The sequence below is a fragment of the Phragmites australis genome, chromosome 7 (assembly GCF_958298935.1).
Source record: "Phragmites australis chromosome 7, lpPhrAust1.1, whole genome shotgun sequence".
NCBI classification, from domain to species: domain Eukaryota; kingdom Viridiplantae; phylum Streptophyta; class Magnoliopsida; order Poales; family Poaceae; genus Phragmites; species Phragmites australis.
In genome coordinates this window covers 26980294-27003043 of record NC_084927.1, presented here as the reverse complement: position 1 = coordinate 27003043, position 22750 = coordinate 26980294, and the positions used below count along the sequence as shown (strand labels likewise).

Here is a 22750-nt window from a genome sequence, read left to right as displayed (position 1 = left end):
TGAACAGGGACACGCAGATGACCTAGCTGTAAGAGCCTCGTTTGAAACTCCCCGCTGACCCATATTTGAGTCTTAGGATCGGCTCGGTAAGTTAAACCATAAATCCAAATGATACATATCGGTAGAACGACATCATATCTTAGGAAGATTGAAAAGGAACCAAACATACTCAAGGCCGCAGCTTATTTTTTCGAACACGGAGACACCCATTTTCCATTATCAGATAATGGAATATTACGGTTCAATCAAGGCGCTTCTGACCATATGCATTTTCAACGGGTGGTGTTATTAGCTTCGCACTGCAAATTCAACCCATCCAGATCTTTTTTTTTCCTGAGCGAATAAAAACAAAGAGAGAATCATTTTTTTCCTGAGAGGTTTGGAGGTTTTTTTTTGAGAGGGCCCAGGTTTGGAGCGAAAATCCTGTCCTGTGCGTGTGTGCTCCCCTGGTGCATGGGGCCTACGTTGAGTCAAACTTTTCTTATTAATTTTTTTCTCAAAACTTTTGAGCGAAAATTTTCTAGTGTAAATTTTCCTCGTGCAAAGCTTTTTCTTATTAACTTTTTTCTCGTTAATTTTTTTCAAAATTTTTGATATAAATTTTTTTTAGAGAAAAAACTTTCCAAAAAAGAAAAGGGACTGTTCGGGTGGCGCGGACGCCTCTTCGCGGGCGCGCGGGAATTAGCAGTGCCCGGTTTGGAGCTAGTCATCTTGCAATTTCAGCCTAGTGTTTTATCTGTACACTCAGCCGGCCCAGCCCAAAGCATCTCAAGCACGTGTCCGATGTGGCACTGATAGTCTGGACCCACACGACCTTCCTCACGGGCGGCCCCACTCGTCATCCAGACTCGAAACCACGTACGCAGCGGAACCCGCGGGTTCGCCGAAGTCCAGAAAATGAAACCCGAGAGCCAACCCGTAATAACGCGGAGCGGCCGCCCCAGCAGCAGTCGCTTCCGTCCCCTTGCTCTCTCTCTCTCGTTTCCCCTCGCCGAACCCACCACCGCACCCCACGCCGCCGCCTTCCCTACCCTTCTCGCCTCCGCCTCCACGCGCGGCCGTCGGAGGCGCCCACGCGGCCGCTTGATCCAAGGTCAGATCCGAACCCCAGCCCGGTCCGAATCGCGCCGATATTTTTTCTAGGTTTTGGTACGGATCTAGGGTTTGCCGCGGAATTTCGGGTGAGGGGGTTCGTTCGATTCTCTCATGGCCGCTGGGCACCACGGAGGGCACAGGGACTACGAGGCGAGGGAGCGGGAGCTCGACGCGGTGGCCTCCAGGAGGAGCAAGGAGCACCACCACCACCTCGGCGGCCGCCACCGCGAGGCCGACTGCCGCCGCGACGGCGGTCACAGCAGGGGTGGCAGGGTGTTCGCCAATGGCCACGGCCGCTGCCGCTCGCCGCCACACAGGAGCCGCCTCGTGGGGAGGCTTGGGGATCGGGAGCCCGGTGAGGTGCTGAGCGGCAGCGCGTCTGATGACTCTGGTGGGAGGCCTCATAGAGCCAGGGAGAATGGCGTGTCCAGTTCTAGCAGGGAGGGCGAGGTGGCGGCTGCAGCCACGGCGGTGGGTGCCGCAGTCCCGTCACTGAGCAAGAAGAGGAAATTCTCACCAATAATTTGGGACAGGGATAGCCCAAAGCCGCCACATTCTGATGCAGCAAAGGGCAAGAAAGTAGTAGAATCCATGCCTGCTGAGCTTCCTCCGCCTCCCCCGCTGCCTCTGCATGACCACAGCCCAGTTATGTTGGATGTGGAGCCTACTGCTGGTATAGAGAGTGCTGAACAGTTGCAGGAGCATGAGGCCAATAGAGTGCTGGAGGAGGAAGAGGAGTATCCAAGAATGAGGAACATATCAACTTCAAGATGGGCGGGTGCTAATGACGACGAGGAAGACGGGGCAGCACCTACGAAGAAGAAAAGTGCATCGCCTGCAGACTCCGCTGAGTTGAGGCAGAGGAAAAAGGCTACTAGCCTAGAACTTGGTGAGGTTGTGGTCAGTGATATCTCTGGAGGGAGGACCATGTCTAGGTCCTCTGACTCTGGGAGAATGGGTAATGACGAGAATGAAGATTATGAAGTAGATAAAGATGACTATATGGATGTTGACAGGGAGCAGGCTAGTGACAGTGATGCAGAAAATCATATGTCAGATACTGACTCAGAGAATGAAGCGCACAGACCTGAGACCCCTGAACCAGTAAAGCCACCACACAGGTGTATCAATATGCTTCAAGGTTGCAGAAGTGTTGATGAGTTTGAGCAGCTCAACAAGATTAATGAAGGCACATATGGTGTTGTATACAGAGCGGAGGATAAGAAGACAGGTGAGATTGTGGCGTTGAAGAAGGTAAAGATGGAGAAGGAGCGAGAAGGTTTCCCATTAACCTCTCTTAGGGAAATAAACATTATCTTGTCTTTCCATCATCCTTCCATTGTTGATGTTAAGGAAGTAGTAGTTGGATCTAGTCTAGATAGTATTTTTATGGTGATGGAGTACATGGAACATGATCTTAAGGGCGTCATGGAAACAATGAAACAACCATATACCCAAAGTGAGGTCAAATGTTTGATGCTTCAGCTGTTAGAGGGTGTAAAGTATCTACATGACAATTGGGTACTTCATAGGTAATAATTGATTTACCTTCTATTCTTTGTTTGCATGTGTTGTTGAATCTGTTCTACTGTTGCTGATACGTGCCTGCCATTTTTACAGGGACCTGAAGACCTCAAATCTTTTGCTGAATAACCGCGGTGAGTTGAAAATATGTGATTTTGGACTGTCTCGTCAATATGGGAGCCCACTAAAACCTTATACTCAATTGGTTGTGACTTTGTGGTACAGGTAGGTCATCGGCCAACACCAGATTCCTCAGCAGTATTTTGGTTTTCTTCCCAAATTATTCGATGAGTTCCGTTTGGTCAATCAAGAACTCACCTTTCTTGCTCCTTATGGCTACAGGGCCCCAGAACTATTGCTAAAAACAAAGGAGTATTCTACTGCTATTGATATGTGGTCCGTGGGTTGCATAATGGCAGAGCTTCTTGCCAAAGAACCATTATTCAATGGAAAATCAGAACTTGAACAGCTACATAAGGTATTTTTTGTTGTTGTGAACTCCTATTGCTCTCGATTTAACTTTTATTTATGATATCATATGGTGAAGGTACTTCTTTTGCAGATATTTACAACACTTGGCACGCCTGATGAGATGATTTGGCCTGGATATGCCAAATTACCAGGTGTCAAAGCCAATTTTGTCAAACAACCGTAAGTGTCTTTACATTTATACTTGCTTTTGTTGTTGTTTTGCTGAGTGTATTTTTGTATGACAGAATTCCTATTTTTTGGTCATCTTCTCAGGTGTAACAGGCTAAGGGATAAGTTCCCAGCTGTATCTTTTTCTGGGCGACCAATCCTGTCTGAAGCTGGTTTTGATCTGTTGAACGGACTGTTAACTTATGATCCTGATAAGGTAATACAATATTTCATACTCTCCAATTGGTATTTGACTATGTGATTTTTGTATTCTCTTCCAGCAGTTCTATCTGAGCACAATTGTCTGTCTCATACAGCGTATCTCAGCAGATGATGCTCTGAAGCACAAATGGTTCTCTGAAGTTCCTCTACCTAAATCCAAGGACTTCATGCCGACATTCCCTGCTCTTAACGAATTGGACAGGTAATTTTCAAAACCACTTGTTTCAGTTTGGTCTTATATTACATGATTCTATTTCATACAGCCAAAATTGATTTCTTATATTTAAAACCACACAGGCGTACCAAAAGGTATTTGAAGAGTCCTGACCCTCTAGAGGAGCAACGTTTGAAAGAACTGCAAGGGAACATAGGCGACCGTGGGCTTTTTGGCTGACTAAAACTCCTTGCTTGGGTTTTCTGTTCGTACTAACTGTTATGCTTTATCCTGAATCAGCAAGGTCAGATATCTTCTGAGGTGAGATGTGCCATGGCCATGAAGTATCACATCTTCTCGGTGTCTAGCAGAGACTGATAGTGTTGTTTAGCAGGCTTGGTGCCGGTTTAAGTGGATAAGGTTTATGTTGCAGGATTAACACTCTCCATCAAGATTGATCATAAAAGGAAATATATTCTGCCTGCATCGTAAGGTGTGGCAATGTTGGCTTTTATTGGTTACACTAGCTTCACCTTTGGAACTTCTGTATGTAAAATATTCCAGATTGGTACGTTGTAAACAATGTTCAGTGCGTTGGATTTAAAAGAAAAAAATTATCATTTTTTTTCTCTACGCACCTTGTGCCTTTTCTTTTGATCTTTGCATTTTGTTTGCAAGAGACGAAAGAAGCGCAGGGAAGGATGCCTTTTTCTTTTCACCATGAAATCAATGGACATTAATGCAACTTGGAAGGTAAAATATATTCAGAAGCCGATCGCCTCAAGTGGTGTTGTATTGCTGACTATAAAACTAACGGGCATGCAACTTGTCTTTTCTGAAAGATCAATTGTCCTTGTACCAGAAGCATTATAATCTTAAGATTATTTAGGTGAATAGACTTAATATTAATGTGCTATCTTCCTTTTGAAGTTAGCTCCCATATCCAAATTCTGAAAATAAGTTAAAAAGAAAACGAATAAAAGAGACATAAAACTGAGCTAAGTGAGATATCTCCTGCATGGATTCCCCCCCGCCATTTCGACTATAAGAAATCAATGACAGTGCAGAACAGATATTGCAGTGCTTTTCTGCACTCATTTTCTTTACCAAGTTATAGGCCAATCAATTGTGGGATACACTAGTAACACAAGTCATGGTTCTTTGAAGTTACTCTTTTGACAAGGCTTTGCGCATTTCCATCAAACAAATTGGGAACTTGAAACTGAATGCATGCATCTAATATATGTTTGGTAGTTACTTCTGATTTTAGTATTCTCTATTTTGGCAGAAAAATTACTGTAAATTTCTCGTACATTATGCTGTGCACCCCCCCCCCTCTTGCATGTTAGTACAATCTGTTCCCCTGTTGGTTAATGTAATGGCTATGAGATTCGCAATGGTTATCTGTATTGATTCTATAAAAATAAATATTAGGTTATTTGTTCTGTTTCCTTCTTAGCTGAATGGTGTAGTACTTGTTTGGAAACAGTTTTGAGGTTCAGATGACCCTTTTTTCAGTATGTGGAATTGTAGGAAGGTGTCTGTTTTGTGTTGCCACTGAATAAAATCTCTTCACTCCCAAATCGTTATGTTATTGAGCAGTTGAGCACATATCTGTCGATTGCTTAAGTTGAAACCATGCACGCGAAATATAAATGGTGCTAAGAAAGATCACGTTCTTGTGTTATCCAGCAATGTAGTTCACTTGTTACTTGCTCAGCGTAAGCTTTTTAATTTATGTGTTGAATGTTCATTCAGTCTGGGATATTGATTTCCTGCTCCTTGAATTGTTAGCCGACGATCTGTTCCCTCATTGTGTACTTTGTGTTTCGTGATAATTACTTCTTTATGCCGCTGAAGTGCTGAGAGAGTTGGTTAAACTCACAATTGTTCTATGACACATCTGCAGCTAAGCTGTGGCTGCTTCAAGATAGGAAGCTTGATGGCTGTCAGCTTGTTGTACCTAAGTGACTAAATTTTGTGGAGGGCCTTCAAAAGTGTTCATCTTTTACTATAGTGAACCATAGTGGTCAGTCTACTACCCTTCCTTGTACATAAATGTAACCATTCCTCTTACTGATTTGGAGACCATTTGTCTATATTTTTGTTTGCATAGGTTGTTGCTTATCTTCAGATGACAGTTCTATCTTAGGTTACTGAAAAACAATATTTCTGTCTTGCAAACTTGCAAATGTGCACCCCCCCCCCCCAAGATATATATTAGTGAATCAGGGGAAAATTAGTATGCTGAGTATTGCTCTATGTTCCGTGCCATTTGATCGTATCCTTTCTTTCATTAAGTTTTTGGTGAGCTTTACATGGAATAGAGCTTTTTGGGGTGCATAAATTCTGTGCTTCAAAACTTATGTTGTCCAAGAGATGTTTGTCGCGGCTCTTGTGTAGTTTTATTCCGCATTATGGCTCACGTAGATTTACTGGACAATTTTTGATAGGTGGTAAGTTTTGTTTAGACAATTTTTCCCTCTGTTTTCGACGTGCACAAGCATCATTCGTTTAGGCAGTTTTTTATTCCTCTGTTTTAGGTTTGCAGGTCCACAAATTTTAGCTTATCTTCCGTACCTTGTGATGGTTGATGCTTCCACCAAATATTGCACTTGGATTGCCAACTGCCGCCTGCGAGGTGCACTGAGCCGCTGATCTCGCTTGCTCGCCCTGGAGTGGCCTCCAGGATTGCTTTGTCATTTCAGCGTCGCTCCCTTAAGCCGCGTGCGTTGTGTTCGCTCAAGACATCCTCGTCTCAGGTCTTCCACGGTCAGTTTTAAGTCCAGGGCTTTTGACGCTGCTCGATCCATTTCTTTTTTGGTGTGCGCGGTCAGGTCAGTTCAAGTATCCCTCCCTCTTCGTGGTTGTGCTAATTGCAGCGGTTGGAGTTGCAGGGGCTTGCTCACAGTCCGTGCCGGGGCTCGGGTGAGATGAGATCACGTCGGAGGCTGATATTGCAAGGCAGCTCACAGTCTGCATGGAAAAAGTGGAACTACATGCATCATCGCAAGAGAAAAGTAGCATATGCACGAACTAACACATACCCGGAGGCCGGAGCGGCAGTGTGGACCGCTCGAAAGTGCATTGTGTGGACGCCCCTCTCTAAGAAAAATAAATAAAGCGTAGCGTGTAATGTACTGCTACTTTACTTTTTGCATCTGGAGGAATGATCCATGTGACTACTGCCTATTCGATATGACAGGGGTAAAAATATGTTAAGCATCCTGAGCATCCATCTCACCAGTCGAACGAACCTTCCCGTACGCGTAACGGGTGATTGTGGTCGCGTACTTGTGTGTACTTGTGCTCGCGAGGCTGCGACCCACGTCGGCGCACATCCCCCGGAGCCCGGCAACGGAGTTACTCCTGCGACAAGACTCGCCGCTGACGAGACGGTTAACGGGTCTGGCTTGCCGTGCCTGTCGTCCACGTGTTGACCAACCAGCGGGCCTCGAGGAATGAGAGGGGCGGTAACAAACGATACGCTGGAAGCAGCAGCAAAAGCACCTCCTGCGTTGCCTCGGGTTGGGTCCCGTCGCTCATTCGCGGTTTCATACCGACTCGTGAAGGAGAAATTACCGCAGACGGCACACAGAACTTACAACGGTCCACTGGGTTCAGGTAGATTCCAGGCTCCCAGGTTTAAAATGTGACCAACCGGTGAAGTACACCTGCAACCGGCAGACAAAAGATATTGTCGAGCTCTAATGTACCACAGTACTCGCCATGCTTCAAAATAAAGCGTTTTTAGTCGCCAAATTGTTGTTGTTTTCTGAATAGAGGTGGTCATTACCACTCCTAGAATCTGTAGTTAAAATTTGTAAAATTTGACCTTTACTTTTGAAGCTACTGTACTGTGTACTATAGGTCAAAGAAGTACCGTTAACCGTTATTGCTCAGAATGACCAAATATGTTAATTGTAGAGCTAATAATTAGTGAGCGGTTGGATACGTCTAAGAGTAACTATTATTGGTCCCTAATTTAATGTTTAGAAAATAAGTATACACAACCGAGTAATCCACTGATGATACTATACCCATAATGATCAATGCCAAATATATATTGCCTATATCTTCGACGACTGGCCTTGCGAATCTCATTGATACCATTCGATTTATTCCATCACTGTGGTTATCCTTCTCCGTAAAAAGGGCAAGCAATAACACAAATCCAAAACAAGAAAAAAAAAGAGAAACAAAAAAGTTTCCAAAACCTCCACAACATCTCAAACTGAGGGGCAACTACTTGTCTGTTTGGTTCCCGACAAGCTTTGCCTAGCCTTGTCCGCATGAACAAGCCTTGTCTTGCTAGCTTGTTGAATCGACTCTCTGGTAGTAGCGAGACTTTTTCTTATCAGCGCAAGCTCGAAGTGTACTCGTCACCCAACCAAACACCATTCACTTCGTGTACTTTTGGTTGGATGGATTGAACCCGTCTAGAAGATGGACGACTAGGATAGAAAAATATTTCTGGTTAGGCTGGATGGCTCGTTCCGGTGAAAATAACAGGATTGGCTTATCCAGTTTTCGTTGTTTGTTCTTTTTTTAATATATTTATGTTTTTTTATTTAACTCTTGATTTTATTTGGAAGTACAAATATGGTTTAAAAATTCTAAACGTTTTTATGAATAAATTAAAGCTCACTAGCAACCCGTTTTAATTGATATTATCCAAAAAGTCTAAGCCAAATATTTACTTACATTTATCAAAGAAGCATACATTTATAACTTGTAGCAATTTTTAATGCCTCAAATAAATTTCTAAAAATATAGCAAAATTCACTAATATTCTTTTCATATGATGTATTAATTTATAAAAATGTTTCTAACTCTAGGTTATTTGATGAAAAAATAAATTACTTTGTAATGCTCTATTACATACATTTTTATAATTTTATGCAATATAAATGAATCATCCTATCCACTCTAATCAAACAAAAAATTAAATCATTAAATCATAAAAAATATAAATAACTCATTTTCATCTAATCTCGAACTAAAGCACTATTCTGACTCGGCAAGCGCAGGCGAGCCCAAGGATCCAAACGCACCATTTCACTCCATCCCCACTCCTTCCCCTCTGCTTTCGTCAGGCTCCCTCGGCTCGGGGTTTCCAGTTTCCACTCTCGCCGGCCGTTGGAGCGGCCTACAAGGCCGGGGCGGGCGCTTGCATTGGCGCGCCGGTCGTAGCGGCGGCGGCGCTCGGCGTCGAGCGGGCGGTTACGAGGCGGACGAGATGTTCTACTCCAAGGTCCTGCTGACCAAGAAGGGCGCGCTCGGGACGGTGTGGGTGGCGGCTGTCTGCGGCGAGGCGGCGCTGAGCCGGGAGCAGGTTGCGCGCACGGACATCGTTGCCTCCGTCGGTAACGATTCGATGTTGACTCCTGCAATGCGAGATCAACCCCTTCTCTCTTTTTTTTTTCTGTGGGTTTTTAGGGCGGGTTTTTGTAAGGGTAAGGATTGATCAAGGAGGGGGTTTCTCTAATCTGTGATGTTGGTCTGGAACAGTCGGAGAAGAGAGGAGAATGAAGGGTTTGTGTGGGGTTTTAGGTTATAAAACCAAACATGCGAGGGAAATTTGGGCAAGAGGACACGGGCATGAGAGAGCAGTGCTTACTTGTGGGTTTGTCAGTTTTGGGTGGTGTTTTATATATGTTTTTGGTCATAGTATGTGGTTTTTGTCCAGTGGAAGTTTTGGGAATTTTGGCTCGGTGAGGGTTTTATTGATGGTTCTGCTGATGACATTCGAGCATAATAATCATTCCTAGTGTCGTGCGCCAGCAAGACATACTGTGCGAACCAGCTCGCCATCAACGCCGAACACTAATAACATTGAATTAGACGATCATCTATCCAAGTGCTGTTCAAGTTCTTAGTGATGTTGGTAGAAAGGGGGCGGCTTTAGACTGAGCCGTTTTTTTTTTTTCCTAATAGGTTTGTGACGCTTACACTTTCCCTCTCACCGTTGGCAGATAAGATTTTGTCCGATGTCGAAACCCCACACAGAATACTGGCACTGCTTCTGCTTGGAATTGTTAGGATATACTCCAAGAAAGTGGAATACATCTACCATGGTTGCAATCAACTTTTTCGCTCATTTCAACCAAGACATTGCGCTGAACCAAGTATGCCAACTGGAAGATCAATGCATGGAGTTCTGAAGCAAGTGAAGAAAGCTGTTCGTGCAGGAAGATCAGTGGTAGCCCAACAAGATACCAGCAAAGTCAAGAAAGCTGTTCATGCTGCGATAACAACTGAAATTTCTGGTCCGATATCAAGTGAAGGCCTCTCTTTTAGGCTAGAGACAGAAGTTATTGTACAATCATCTGTGGTAATCCGAGAAACACTTGTGCCAACTGATCTGTCAAACTTCACGATACCAAAAAGATTTGAGCTTGACTCTTTCGATTTGGAGATTGCTGAAGATACGTAAGAATACCTGGTCATATACTACTCTTGTTAATTTCTTACTTGGAACGTGGTTTCTTAGCTATCCTTTTAACCTTTGTCGCAGAGATAATGACAGTGAGGACCACCATCAGTTGGCACATCAAGGTAGCAATGACACTATTAATGTCATTAGCATTGCCTTGCACTTTCATTGTTGCTTTCTCATCCATTTTTTTTCTTTAGATACTTCAACTGTACCTCTGCATATGGGAACTAGCATGCATATATCTGAAAAGTTGCAAATACATTATTTTATATGTTATTTCGATTGTGAAACAACGAAATGAGGCCATTTTATATATTTGCTGCTTCTTTTTGTATAGATATTCTATTGGAAGATGAGCGCCATCATGCCGCCTATTCATATGAGGTATGCAGCTCCCTCTCCTACCACCCACCTGATCGCATCAACATGCGCATGCACTTATGACGAAATATCTTTTATTAATAACATCCGGAATGAAGAAATCATGAAACTAACGAAACCTACGAGCTAGGTAAGTGACACTATGCACCTACCGGACTCCCAAACATTGGAAGGAAGGCGTCACTGAAGCAGACACCTAATGCGATCCAGAAGTATGACAGGCTCCAATCAGGCTAAACCACAGCCAACTGCTAATGGCAAAACATATTCCACATGAGGAATTGAATCCATACGCACCTGACCATTGCAGATTTCCCTCATGTGCTAAATGGTAAAGCTGAAAGAATAATAGTGCTTCAACGGCCTTCTGTGGACCAAGTTTGTGCCAACTGCTCCTTACGACCCAGTGTCCTGAGGCCAGCAACTCATGGGGTGTGGTCTGTTCTACAATAATTTGGGACTGTCTCTAGGCGCCACCTTTACCTGCCCAGCTGTAACATCCTAGTTTTCAGCCAAAATTCGAATTCAAAAATCATTTCAAAATTCAAACTCAATTTCTAAATCTTTGTCTCTTCTCTCTCTGGGCTCAAATCTCTTTTCTCAGCAGCCCATCTCCGTCTCTCTTTTCTTTTTATTCCCCGGCCCATCTCTTTTTTTCTCTTTTGGCTGGCCCGTTTTCACTCCCTCTCCCGGCCCTCTCTCTCTTTTCCCTTCTCTTCTGCACGTCAGCCAGGCCCGGCCGCCTCTTTCTTCTTCCTTCTGCCGCCCGCGTGCGCCCGAGCTCGCTGCCGCCGGACCTGCGCGCCTGTGCCACCCGCCACCCGCCACCCGCCAGCCAAGACTTCAAGCAGGACCCCCTCGAGGACTTCAACGAAGACAAGTCTCAATTCATTTTCCTTTGATCATATTGAAACTAGTTTTATCACCACGACCTGTAGGAGCCGTTTTTCATCAATTAATTGCATGAAGTGTTACTTGTTGGCATAATTTAAACCGTTGAGCTAGTTATGTCTTATTGAAGATTAGCCAGCCTGTTTGCGATCATTCTGAATATAATCTTGGTAACCTTAGGATTTTCGTCTCAGCTACTTTATTTGCGCTAAGACAATTACCTTGTTACTAGTATGCTTAGGACGGTAATCTCTACTGTTATTTCATGCTTAATCAAATATATAGCTTTGCGAGCTGTGTAAAACTTGGTGTTTTGTGTTGCGTGAGTTGTGGGATGAGATAACTTATCGGATGTTGATAACAGTATGAGAACAAGTTAGAACTGGGGAAAATCAGGGTTCCATCGGGAACGCTTTGGGAGTTGACGTGCTGCCTATGTGGCAGGCTTCGTGTGGAGATGTTTGTCTTAGCTCGATTAAGGACCAAATTGTTGTGACATCCTACCTAGTCTTTACAGTACAGCCACTGGACCCTGTACGTGGCAGGGCTTAGTCTAAACCCTATCAGCTAGTTTACTGGTTGTCCGGAGACAGGTGTGCAACGGGAGACCATGGAGAAGGTGCATATTTGGCGACCCGGTTGGAGGTCTAGTAAAGGTCAAAAACCCTTGTTTAACTCTCATAGACGGCTAGTGAGATGATGCTATGGTGGGTAATAACTTTGTTGAGTCACACTATCACGACGGTGGTATGTTGCTAAACTCAGCTTGTGGGTAATGGGTAAATTGTACCATTCTGTGGAGGTTAAACTATTCGAATAGCCATGTCCCATAGTTATTAACGAACTACGGTTCGGTCACAGCAACTTGTTTGGGTTGTGTGTGTTTTACTTGGTGTGTGAGTGGGCAAGGTGTGCCTATTTTTAGAATAGGTCCGGCCGTGTGCCGTGGGTTGCCATGGACGGAGTGTCCAGTAACATTAAAACTTGGCCCCTAGTGACCTTTCAACCACGGCCGACCACCCTCTCCTTCATTTGAGAATATTGATATGACGCTTTCATAAAGCCGCTTTAAGAAAAATACACCATGACATGTGTAAACTTGGCATTTCCGCAAAGATTAACCTTACAACTTATTCCTTGCCGATATCATATGCATGTATTTGTACCCCCGCCGTAGGGCAAGGGTTAAGACTTACTGAGTACATTTGTACTCATCCTTGCTTGTGCCTTCATAGGACGATCCGGACTTCATTGAAGCAGATGGTGAGACTGACGAGTAAGTCTTGGTCGCGTCCGCACTCGAGTAGCCTGTGGAGTGGCGTGTCTTCATGCTGTTTCTACTGTGCTCTCTGATAACGTGGATTCTGTTGATCGTAAGAATCCTTTATGTATTTTTAGGATGGTGGATCTTTCTCACCACTGCTCGTGTTATATGGCTGATATTATTTGTTGTAAGACTCTTATTTACCAGCAACTGATCTAAGTGTTCTAGCCTGTTGTTGTCTCTTATGCTATTAACTTTGGAATATATCTATTAAAGGTTAGCTTCAACATTTACAGGCCATTTTGTAAAATAATTACACTCATATTTGCACCTTAGATATGTGATACCCCTTGCTTCAATAATTTGGTTGCAGTATTGCTGCTACATCTTGTTTTCACATCTTATTTGTTTGAGAAACTGAAGCGTAACTTCTGTTCAATTGGACAGTCTTATCAGAGGGCCACAAGTTCATATGGTGTAGATTCTACTTGTTTTATGCCGGAATACATGTAAGTACTTAGGCTTCTTCCTAACAATGTTAACAAAAGATTAATTCCTCTGGATTTCTGAACTGCACTTGTAATGCAGCGCTCTCCCACCTGAAGTGATTGGTGCCATTAGTGAAGTAAATAATATTCTAGACTTGAGTACCAAAGGGGATATACCTGAAAGAGAAGATCAGAATGCAGATTCTGCTTGGTTCACACCAGTGAAGGAGTAAGTATACTGAGTGTTGCCTTTCGATCCTGACAGCATAAGAGTGCATTTACTCTGTTGCTGATTCCCAAGATGAATTTGGAACAGTATTCTTCCGCCTGAGATGCTGGATATTGTGGCTGAAGTAAATGATCCTTCAAATAAAGGCAAAATGGGTGATAAATCTATAAGAGAAGTGGACATGGATGAGGACATGGGTTCTGCTTGTTCTATCCCACTGCCAGAGTGAGTAAAAACTACTTTTTTGCTCCACAATTTTTCTTTTTGTCACAGCAATCCATTTACTTACAGATTTTAAGTGATGTTTTTGGTAGATGTTGACCAGATTAAGCATGCTTTGAAACAGGAATCGAGAAGGCCAACAATCTGATAATGTTCTGCAGAATATGACCTGTGCAGGTCTGAGTGCAAATTACCCCTCAATTGAAGAATCAGAAAATGGGTCACTGCAGGGAAAATCAAACACTGGACCACCTGTAGGAGGATTTCCAGAACATGACATTGAAGAACATGAGTCACTGGAACCTCCTGCCGTAGGTTGTAAAATCAATGACCTATCACCTTCCACTCCAGAGCCCTTGCTTGAGGGTGTCCCAGGTTCGTTTTGTGATAAAATTTCCTGTTCTATGTATGGTCTTCATTATACTCATTTTTGTGACTTGTGGGCTTTATTTGCTTCTGATCCAGGGCCACCCTCTTCTCCTAGATTTAGGGTTAGGACACCAGCTAAAATTGAGATGTGCCAGATTACTAGAAAGAGAAGAAGGGGATTGTACAATAAAGATTATCTGCCAACAGACAGAGAAAACAAGCGGCGGGTTAGGAGAAGATTAATGTGGTCATTGTATGATGAGGATATCGTACTATCTAATGAGTAAGCAGAACTTCTAGCTTTGTACGAACTTTTCACCTGTTGCATTACCTATACATGCTTGCTTGAATGCATCATAGGAGTAGGTACTGTTAGCTTTTGCTTTTCTTATCAGCTTAAGCAAAGTTCTGGCTTCTCTTATAAAGCTGAGCTCTCATTTGTTTTTCATATAGTTATTTAAGACAAGGTAGAGTATCGATTATCTCATAGAAGCTTATTGGTTGGATTTGTCTAATGCAAATCATAATCATTATCTGCGTACAAAGATGAAAATTATTTTGGTTTGACCAACATGGAAAATTCATAAAAAAATGAGATAGCTGTTAATTTTATAAAATCAATTTGAAATTTTGAACTCAAATTCAATTTCTGTTGGAAGAAGAGAAAAAGAGAACTTGTTGACAAACAGCAAGAGAAAAAAAGATATGGACCAAAGTTATCAGTCCGGTATTCAGTTCTCCTAAATCCTTTTGCGCTTAACATGAAATTTTAAAAAGTGATGAAATAATCCGTAGGCTATGTCCTTGACTTGTTTGGAGGGAATATTTTTTTGGTGATTTGGTGCTCAAACTAAAATAGCTTTCATGCTAATTTCCTGCCTTGTCAGCAGGAAGTTACTCTATTGGGGTTTATAACCTCACACTTCTTGACTTTGGTTGAGTAGACTTCTCTAATTGTTTATGATTATAAAGCAGACAAAGGGATTCAAAGAAACCTAATCTAGTCAAACAAGCCTTAGAAGTTTTCACAGTGGAGTTCTATTGGCATCACTTTGGACACCTGAAGACGTAGTGGGGGCTTGTTTTCCATGTTCTTCATTTTTTTTTTGTTGGGACTAGGGAGGTGGTGAGCTGCACTTTCTTCAAAATGGTTCTCAGAATACTATGGACCAATCCATGCTTCTACTGAATTGTAACATCGCTCTATTTTGGTAATATATATTTTTTCCTTGTTATAGGATGTTGAAAAAAGCAATAGAGGATACAAAGGATCTAGTGCACCAAAGAAGGAAGGCACCTCACACTTATCTTGAAATTTGGAAGGTGGAAAAAATTGGTTGTCTGCTAGATACTTTCATGGATCCACTGATTCCATGTAGGTCAATCATTCATCCGTTACTACACACAATTATTGATGGAAACTTTAACCGTAACTCAGTGTGTCATCTTATTTCGACAGATCAAACTTCAGTCCACCTTGCTCACATTACTGCACCAGAGGCACCTGAAAGTTCACGCGGGGAATCAGTTAAAGCAAGAAAGTGTCTTTCTTACAAACGTTCTGAATCTAGCCATTCTTGCAAGGATGCTGGAAATACAGAACGAGAAAGCATTCTAGATGAACCAAGAAAGAGAGAATTGGATGAGCCAACAGATTTTGAGTCTCCTGCTGGCTGTTACACGGAAAAGAGACATCTTCAAGATGATGTTTGTGAATGTCACGATGCCATGACCAAAGAGAATGACACTCAAGTCAAAGGAGATGAACCTAGTTCAGTAGTACCATCGAAAAAGGGACCGCATGAATCAGAAAACCATATTCCATTGCACAATGAAGCACTTTATGCAGCTCTAGACAATATAGATGAGGTAAGCAAGTGTATGCATCACACTCGCTGGATAGATTTGTCTACGATATTATGATGAAAATGATGCCATTTGAAATGACATTTACTTGCAGGATATTCCTATGGATGAAGAACATACCAGAGGTGAAGGTAATGTTTATAAATTGCAGTAGTTTGTGCATATGCTGTACTGTATATGTTTGTGCTTTGTCAGGCTCTTATATGCACATTGTCGTTTTGCAGGTTTTCTGAGTTCAACAAGAACTAGGTAGCTAATGATCTTGTTCTGTTGCTTAGAATTATTTTCTTCCTGCTCTTAGTCTGTTACTTATCTATATTTACTAATTTAGGAAAATAGCAAGGTGCTTCCATGAGCTATTCCTCCATCAGAACAGGAAGCAAGGGACTAAATCTGTAAGTCTCAATCAAGCCCTTGAAGGGAAAAAGAGGAAAACTTCAGCAAGGTTCTTCTACGAAACTCTGGTATGTTTGCTGTAACTTCCTACTTCCTAGATGAATCTGCGTGACTTGTTTCTTTCTTGAAGGATTGAACATTTGAACTGTTTATGTATTGCCATTGAGAAATGATAATTCAAGGTTCATTCACATATCCATTCCGAACATGCGCTATCCTTTCCTCTCTTGTGACCAGATTAATATGGCGTATTTCTCTACTCGAGTAATTAGTAAATATCCATCAAATTGTGAATCTTGAGCATCTCATTTTATTTGTACTATCCATCATAATTCCATTCTGTTAACAAAAAGAATATCTATACTTTGCAGCTTATTAGTAAATAGTGAAATACATCCTTAGTTCCACTGATATGACACATTTTCTTGTGCAGATTCTGAAGAGCCATGGGCTCATAGAAGTCAATCAAGAACAGCCTTACGAGGATATCATGCTCTCCCCGACTCCGCAACTTGAAGCAGAGGTTGGGAGGAGTGGGAACTAATTGCCGAATTAACCTAGCATTCTCCTCTGTTAAGGGTAGTTTAGCCAGCAGTTTTTTATCGCCTGTAGCATTTTTAGATGGTCGATGTATATATGAGCTGCGCATGTACGAGTAGTTAGCTGGTTAGGAACATAGGATGTGTTCAAGTTTATGGTTTAGTTCTAACTTAATACAGTAGTAGATGTAATTACAGTTTTTTCTCAGGTGCTGAATGTTGATGGCATTTGCCATTATGGTTTCAGACTTTCGAGTTTCGATTCATGAGCGCCTCATTCCATTTAATCTCGGAGCTTGGCATGATGTCTTGGGTTGAAGCCGGCAAGCATTTTGGGAAGCATCAACATAGGACTTAATTCTGAGCTGGTAATGCTCTTTGTGTGTAACTGTAGTTTGGAATAAATTTGTTCTTTCGACGAAGGCGAGAGAGATTGTATGTCACTGCAGTGAATTTTTTGTGACCAATGAATAGCAATGCCCAGCTTGAAGGGCTGCAGCAAAATGCCCTGTTTGAAGCCATTGAAAATTTAGTTTTGACTAGCTAGGTGACCTTACATGGTAACGAAAATATAATTATTACGTATACTAATATCAATTATAAATTTAAGGTATGAAGATTTTGATATGTTATAGAGTACTACTGAATGAATACATTGGGAGCAATATAGTAGTTTGATTTCAGATAGGATTAAAAAAGAAAGAGATTATCTGTTAATTTTATTTTTATTTTTTTAATTTATTTTTTATTAGTAATATAATCTTATATATGTAGCTAGTAACGAGATGAAAAGACTGAAGGACGAGAGTAGATGTCAAAAGTGAGTACATTATTTGAATTTTAGGAGTTTTTATTATATAAGAAGAGAGTAGGGAAAATTTAACGCGGAGAAGTGACTCGTATTTTATATCGTAGATATTTGTGAACTGTCGATGCAATCTTTACGAAGCAAAGTGTTATGAAGCGAATTTCTCTTTTTGAGTTTCAGTTTGAGTTGAGTCTCAAAACATGAGTATACATACACAGGGCGTTTGACAACCGGGAAAAGAGGAGTAGGATGGGGAAAAAGAAATGAATGGACAGTTAGGATAGGGAGATGAAGAGAGATGGATGACTAAGACTAAATTTCATTCTTATTCCAATGAGATATTATTTTCTTTTTAATTTGCCAAAGGAGGTCACGGTACACGACCTTAAACCTCCAAATTCTCCCTCCAAACCCCAATGCTGTCATATAGTGAAGTCAGTGATAAAGGTTAGATCGTGAATGTATGTATAATTATCGCTCCAAACCCCAATACCGTCATGGAGTGAAGTTAGTGATAAAGATTAGATCATGAATATATATATCAGATTTAGCATTATAGTACTGTTATATTACCATTGATATAATAATATCTCTATAGTACCTAATGAATCGTGCCTCACCTCACAATCTATTATTTCTATCTGACTTAAGTCCTCTGACTTCAGGAATTGGTTCCATACCGCCATGGCAGTCTCCCTCCACCGCGCCCTCCTCGCCTCCCCTTCCCCGCTCCCGGCGGCCACCCTCCTCAGAGCCCGCGCCGTCCTCCTCACCTCCGGCCTCGCCGCGGACGCCGCCCTCCTCGCGCATTATGCCAAGCCCCTCGCCCACGCGCGTCCGCCCGCGCACGCCGACGCCTTTCACGCCCTCGTCCGCCTCTGCCCCCGCTGCGCCCATCCCTTCAACGCCCTCATTTCCCACCTCACCCTCGCCGGCGACCCCCTCTGCCGCCTTCCGCGCCTTCGCGCGCCTCGCCTTGGGGTGCTCTGGGCCCGCGCGGCCCGACGGGTACACGCTCCCCGCCGCGCTCAAGGCGTGCGCGCGGCTCGGGGGGATCCGCAAGGGCCGGCAGGCGCACGCGGTCGCGGCGAAGGCCGGGTTCCTGGGGCGCCTGCCCGTCAGTAACGCTCTACGGCGCGTGCGAGGACGCCGGGAGGGCGTTCGACGAAGTGGCGAAGCGGGACGTCGTGTCGTGGACCGCGCTGGTCCCTGCCTTCGTCAGGGGAGGGAGGTTCGCGGAGGCGCTCGGCGTCTTCGGTGAGATGGACGTCGCCCCGAACGAGGCAACATTGGCGAGCGTGCTCGTCGCGTGCGGGAGGCTGGGGGTATCTTAAGTCCAGATTGAATCGTGCTGTGATACTTTTATATCAGGTGTTGAAAAAATTGCCAGACCTTGGTCACTGACAATATTGAGAGTGATAGAGTTATACTGTGCACATCGCTGCACCAAGAGCTTAGCACTGTATTATACAAGCCTTCTCAAACAAGCAGCTGTGGATTTCGATTACTCCGTGAATATCTATTGAAAAACTACAGGGCCTGAAGTGTTTTTGAGGGACATGAGACATGATTTCTGCCACCCTGCAGCCAACTTGTTAGTTTGATGAAGGGTATCATCTGGCTACCTGCTTTTGAACATGACTGGAACAGTAATTTTTTTGTATACGTCATCATCAAGTTTCCCTTGCTGAAGAAATGAAGATGTAGACAGTTGTCCAAGACGATGAGATTGTAAGCTTTCATTCTCCAAGTGTCTTGTTCTACACTTGCAGATGTGGCAAAGTAATTTTCAAATGAAGCTACATTTCAAGGCCCAGCATTCTATCGCTTTGCGATGTGCTTGACCTTGTGCATCTTCTCACATTTAATTAAATTCCTTCTTGCAGAGCATTATCAGTGATCTGGTATTTATCTAATGTATCTTCTGCCTCCACACCCATTCTCCCTTTGGCAATTGAAGAACACTGAAGCCACAGGAGGTCCAAGACTATAAAGTGCAGAAAAGTCTCGTGTGTTGAAATTTGATCTCCATCCTGGTGCATAAACAGTTTGCTGGACAGATTGGCGGAAGAGTACAAAGACAAAGCGGTGTATTCCAACAGTTGGCTTTGGGCTTTCATAACTGATAACTTCATTTCCTGTAATAAAATTCGTGCAAACATGTCGAAGTGACTTCCTATGAATATTGCTCTCATCTGTGGAAATATTTTCAGATAAATAATCATTGTGGTAAAATTTAGGTTGTAAAAATTGGGAACTACAGCGATGCTCATGTTGAGCTCAAAATAAAATTTCACCTGAACTCATCAATTCCACTTTTAGCGGAGCTAGATTGCACAATTTTACTGCCATCATAATTCAATGAATTATCTGCCATGTATTGATGTGGGAGATATGACAGCCAGCTGCTTACTATTCAGGTATGCCCTATTTGTGATAGCTTTTCTCCTTTCTAATTTAGCACATATAATTGTCATTTTGATTTTTTTAATAAAATGCAGATGATATGCTTGCCAATTTTTTATTATCAAAAGAAGGTACATATAAATGCCATCTTGACTAACACCATATGCATTTCTTTTAGAATCTTAGACAACTCTTGAATTCATGAAAATATTTAAATTTAGAAAGGAAAGAATGAGAAGAACCCACCATAGCTAGCATTTGTTGATTCTGGGATGTCTGTCACCAACCTGTGACATGTACATAGCATAAGCATTACTTATTATTTTGGAGTTGTCACATCATACAAGTGAAATTACAAAACTGAGTATTTTCCAATAATTATGAAATGTTTCAGGTCTTACCAATGAAGGTATTCTCTTTTTGTTGGGTTGCTTGGACTTGGCGAGTCTGGATCCACCATTACCTAGTAGCAAGTTAGCTTGTTATTTTGAGGAAAATATTTCTCTTAGCTTAATAAAACAGTTCCCTAAAAGATGGCTAATGTACGTTCTCTGAAATGTGCACCACAATTCTTATTCAGAAGATTACAATGACATTATTCTCTTAACCAGCACAATCTAGACATTCAAGTTATCTGTTAACTTCGATGCATTTTAGAGATAAACGAATCGCTGCAATGCTGTTAAAATTGTCTGTTCCAGACTTCTTGTAATAGTGTTACTATTTGGGCATCTTCATGACATTACTAACACGCGAGGACTTATACTGTTTGACATGTATTGCTGCATCTAATCATAATTATTCAGGTTCCTGTACTTCTTGAGGGACATGCATAATTTTGATTCTAGTCGGCACCATATACACTTTGCAGGTACATGTGGCAACCCTATTAAACATAAGGAGGATACATGAAATAAAATGGAAGCGTAGAGGTCCTTTTCAATCCATAAAGAAGAGCTTGTACAGCTTACAAAAAGCTGAGATTCTTTGCTTTCAGTGCTATGTAGGCACTGAAAACAACTAAAGGGGATGAACTCCAAAAGCAGATGTTACCAATAAGATATTGTATACTAATTTTTAAGGGGAAAGTGTTAATCCAAGTTGGAGTTGTGTTGTTAGTTGGGTCGATCATCTTGTGCAGTTAAGCATATACTTTTTAATTGACTCTAAATACACCTTGTTAAACTTAATACTGCTCAATGCAGTAATGAACTAGTTATGGACTTACCAGAGTGTAAAGGTTCCTCGTGTCGCGCCCAACAATTTCAATCATTGGTTCATTTGGTACTTGTGACGGCTTGAGCTCAGATCCATTGGTCAGTTCCTTGTTGCTGTATAGAACCCTAAGTGATGCTGATTTGATAAATGGATCCAAAATATCACCAACAACATGTCCTACGACTAGTGGATCCCTTGACATGGTTTGTGGGGAATGATTATTTTGAGGTGTTAAGTAAGAAGAGGTTGCGCTCCAGAGTCTTTTTTTAGTAGGCTTCTACTCTAATCAAAAGACTAAAGGCCCCTGCGGAAGATGAAAAAGGCGAGGACTGAAATGAGAAAGGAAGGAGTTCGGCAAGATGACTTCGGTTCACAGGTGAAAGTACCCTGACGATTGCTTGCTAACAGCTGATATAGCTTTTGCCCTATAACCCCTAAAGCCAGCTCTCTCTAGAGTATGGAAGCTGATTTGGCCTCGAATGTGAACTTGGTGAACTGATGAGTGCAGGTCCATGCCCTATTTATACTTGCAACCTGAAGTACTGAAGGCATTCATGATATCAAGAGATGTTTGCTCCAGATGCCTTGGAATCTTAACTTTAAGATGTATATATAGATATTGTGCGTCAGCACTGAAAATATGTAGGTCTGCCCACTATCTGAGCTTACAAAAATATGAATGTGCATTGTAATTCCACATCGACGAATAAAATCTGATGACCACGCTCACTTATTCCCTATATCTGGAACCCTAGACATGATGCGTTGCTAGTAAAACTGACACCTCATCTTCTTCACTGCGTCATGAACATTCCCTTGCTCTTCATTAATAAAAGTTTAGGTGAATGGGACAAGCAAGCTATGTAACACCGATACTAGATATGCTATTTTCCCATATTTTACTTTTTTTAGTTACTCTCATGTCCTACTAAAGTAGTTATATTACATAACATACTAAAAGTCTCAAATTTAGGACATCTATAGTCACCTTCAGACATGGACTGACTCAATGTCCCTTTTTCTTCAGCAAGTGCGCTTTCACTCTAGTATAGCTACTAAATTCAACATATGAACAATAATTACATTTCCATCTAGTATCGCCTCTGCCTAGTTTAGGTCTCTCTATAATCATGGCATAATCCTACAGTGGAGCCCTGATGTCGATGGAGGTTGCATCAACAACACTACTTGAAGTCGCCACTTCCATCTTCTCATCGCTGGTGGTGTCATCGCCGTCGATGCTAGGGTGAGCACAACTACACGATGCATCAACACCACTTAGAAGAAGAACCTAAAGGGGAAGATGGAAGATGGAAGAAAGAAGAGCAGGTGAGGGCGTGCAGGTGGTGGAAGGCGTCGCTGCTGAGGGCGTGGCAATAGGAGGGTGGTGTGCGGGTTTGCATGAGTTGCGGCTTGGAGTCAACTAGGGTAGAGAGAAAGGAAGGTTATGCTCTCTTGCTGGGTCAGACTGGGCTGGGCTGGACTGTATCTGAAAAGGATCCCACAAGTATTGAAGGCGTATCTATATTTTCAATCTTTATTTTTAGATGGATACTTGGTGGATACGTATTGGCCACATATCTAACGTGTATCTATATCA

At 42.5% G+C, this 22750-nt stretch overlaps 3 protein-coding genes across 10 annotated transcripts; 2 read left to right on the top strand and 1 right to left on the bottom strand.

The window, feature by feature from the left end:
• Positions 1-953: 953 nt before the first annotated feature.
• Positions 954-6861, top strand: LOC133924473 (cyclin-dependent kinase G-2-like). Of its 8 annotated transcripts, XR_009910814.1 has the most exons (12): positions 954-2627; positions 2716-2844; positions 2962-3097; positions 3182-3270; positions 3364-3475; positions 3576-3682; positions 3778-3955; positions 4029-4127; positions 4313-4387; positions 5544-5663; positions 6178-6406; positions 6532-6861. XR_009910814.1 is itself a non-coding variant. In XM_062370022.1 (7 exons), exons 1-7 carry the CDS (start codon positions 1207-1209, stop codon positions 3872-3874), a joined length of 2091 nt encoding a protein of 696 aa, XP_062226006.1. In that variant the 5' UTR covers positions 954-1206; the 3' UTR covers positions 3875-4267. The 8 variants fall into 8 exon arrangements, 1 of the variants encoding a protein (XP_062226006.1); XR_009910816.1 differs by lacking the exon at positions 4313-4387; XR_009910813.1 differs by lacking the exon at positions 4313-4387 and adding an exon at positions 5751-6090 and having other exon boundaries at positions 3778-4127.
• Positions 6862-8736: 1875 nt separating this feature from the next.
• Positions 8737-16978, top strand: LOC133924472 (sister chromatid cohesion 1 protein 2-like). Its single transcript, XM_062370021.1, has 15 exons — positions 8737-9000; positions 9610-10066; positions 10152-10192; positions 10411-10457; positions 13057-13118; positions 13198-13326; positions 13414-13551; positions 13673-13923; positions 14014-14200; positions 15156-15292; positions 15377-15786; positions 15878-15914; positions 16008-16032; positions 16115-16247; positions 16613-16978. Exons 1-15 carry the CDS (start codon positions 8874-8876, stop codon positions 16721-16723), a joined length of 2292 nt encoding a protein of 763 aa, XP_062226005.1. The 5' UTR covers positions 8737-8873; the 3' UTR covers positions 16724-16978.
• A 2127-nt stretch (positions 16979-19105) lies between these two features.
• On the bottom strand, positions 19106-21917 carry LOC133924471 (protein VERNALIZATION 3-like). Its single transcript, XM_062370020.1, has 4 exons — positions 21161-21917; positions 20334-20395; positions 20179-20219; positions 19106-19664 (listed from the first exon to the last, which is right to left on the bottom strand). Exons 1-4 carry the CDS (start codon positions 21350-21352, stop codon positions 19435-19437), a joined length of 525 nt encoding a protein of 174 aa, XP_062226004.1. The 5' UTR covers positions 21353-21917; the 3' UTR covers positions 19106-19434.
• Between the last annotated feature and the right edge of the window lie 833 nt (positions 21918-22750).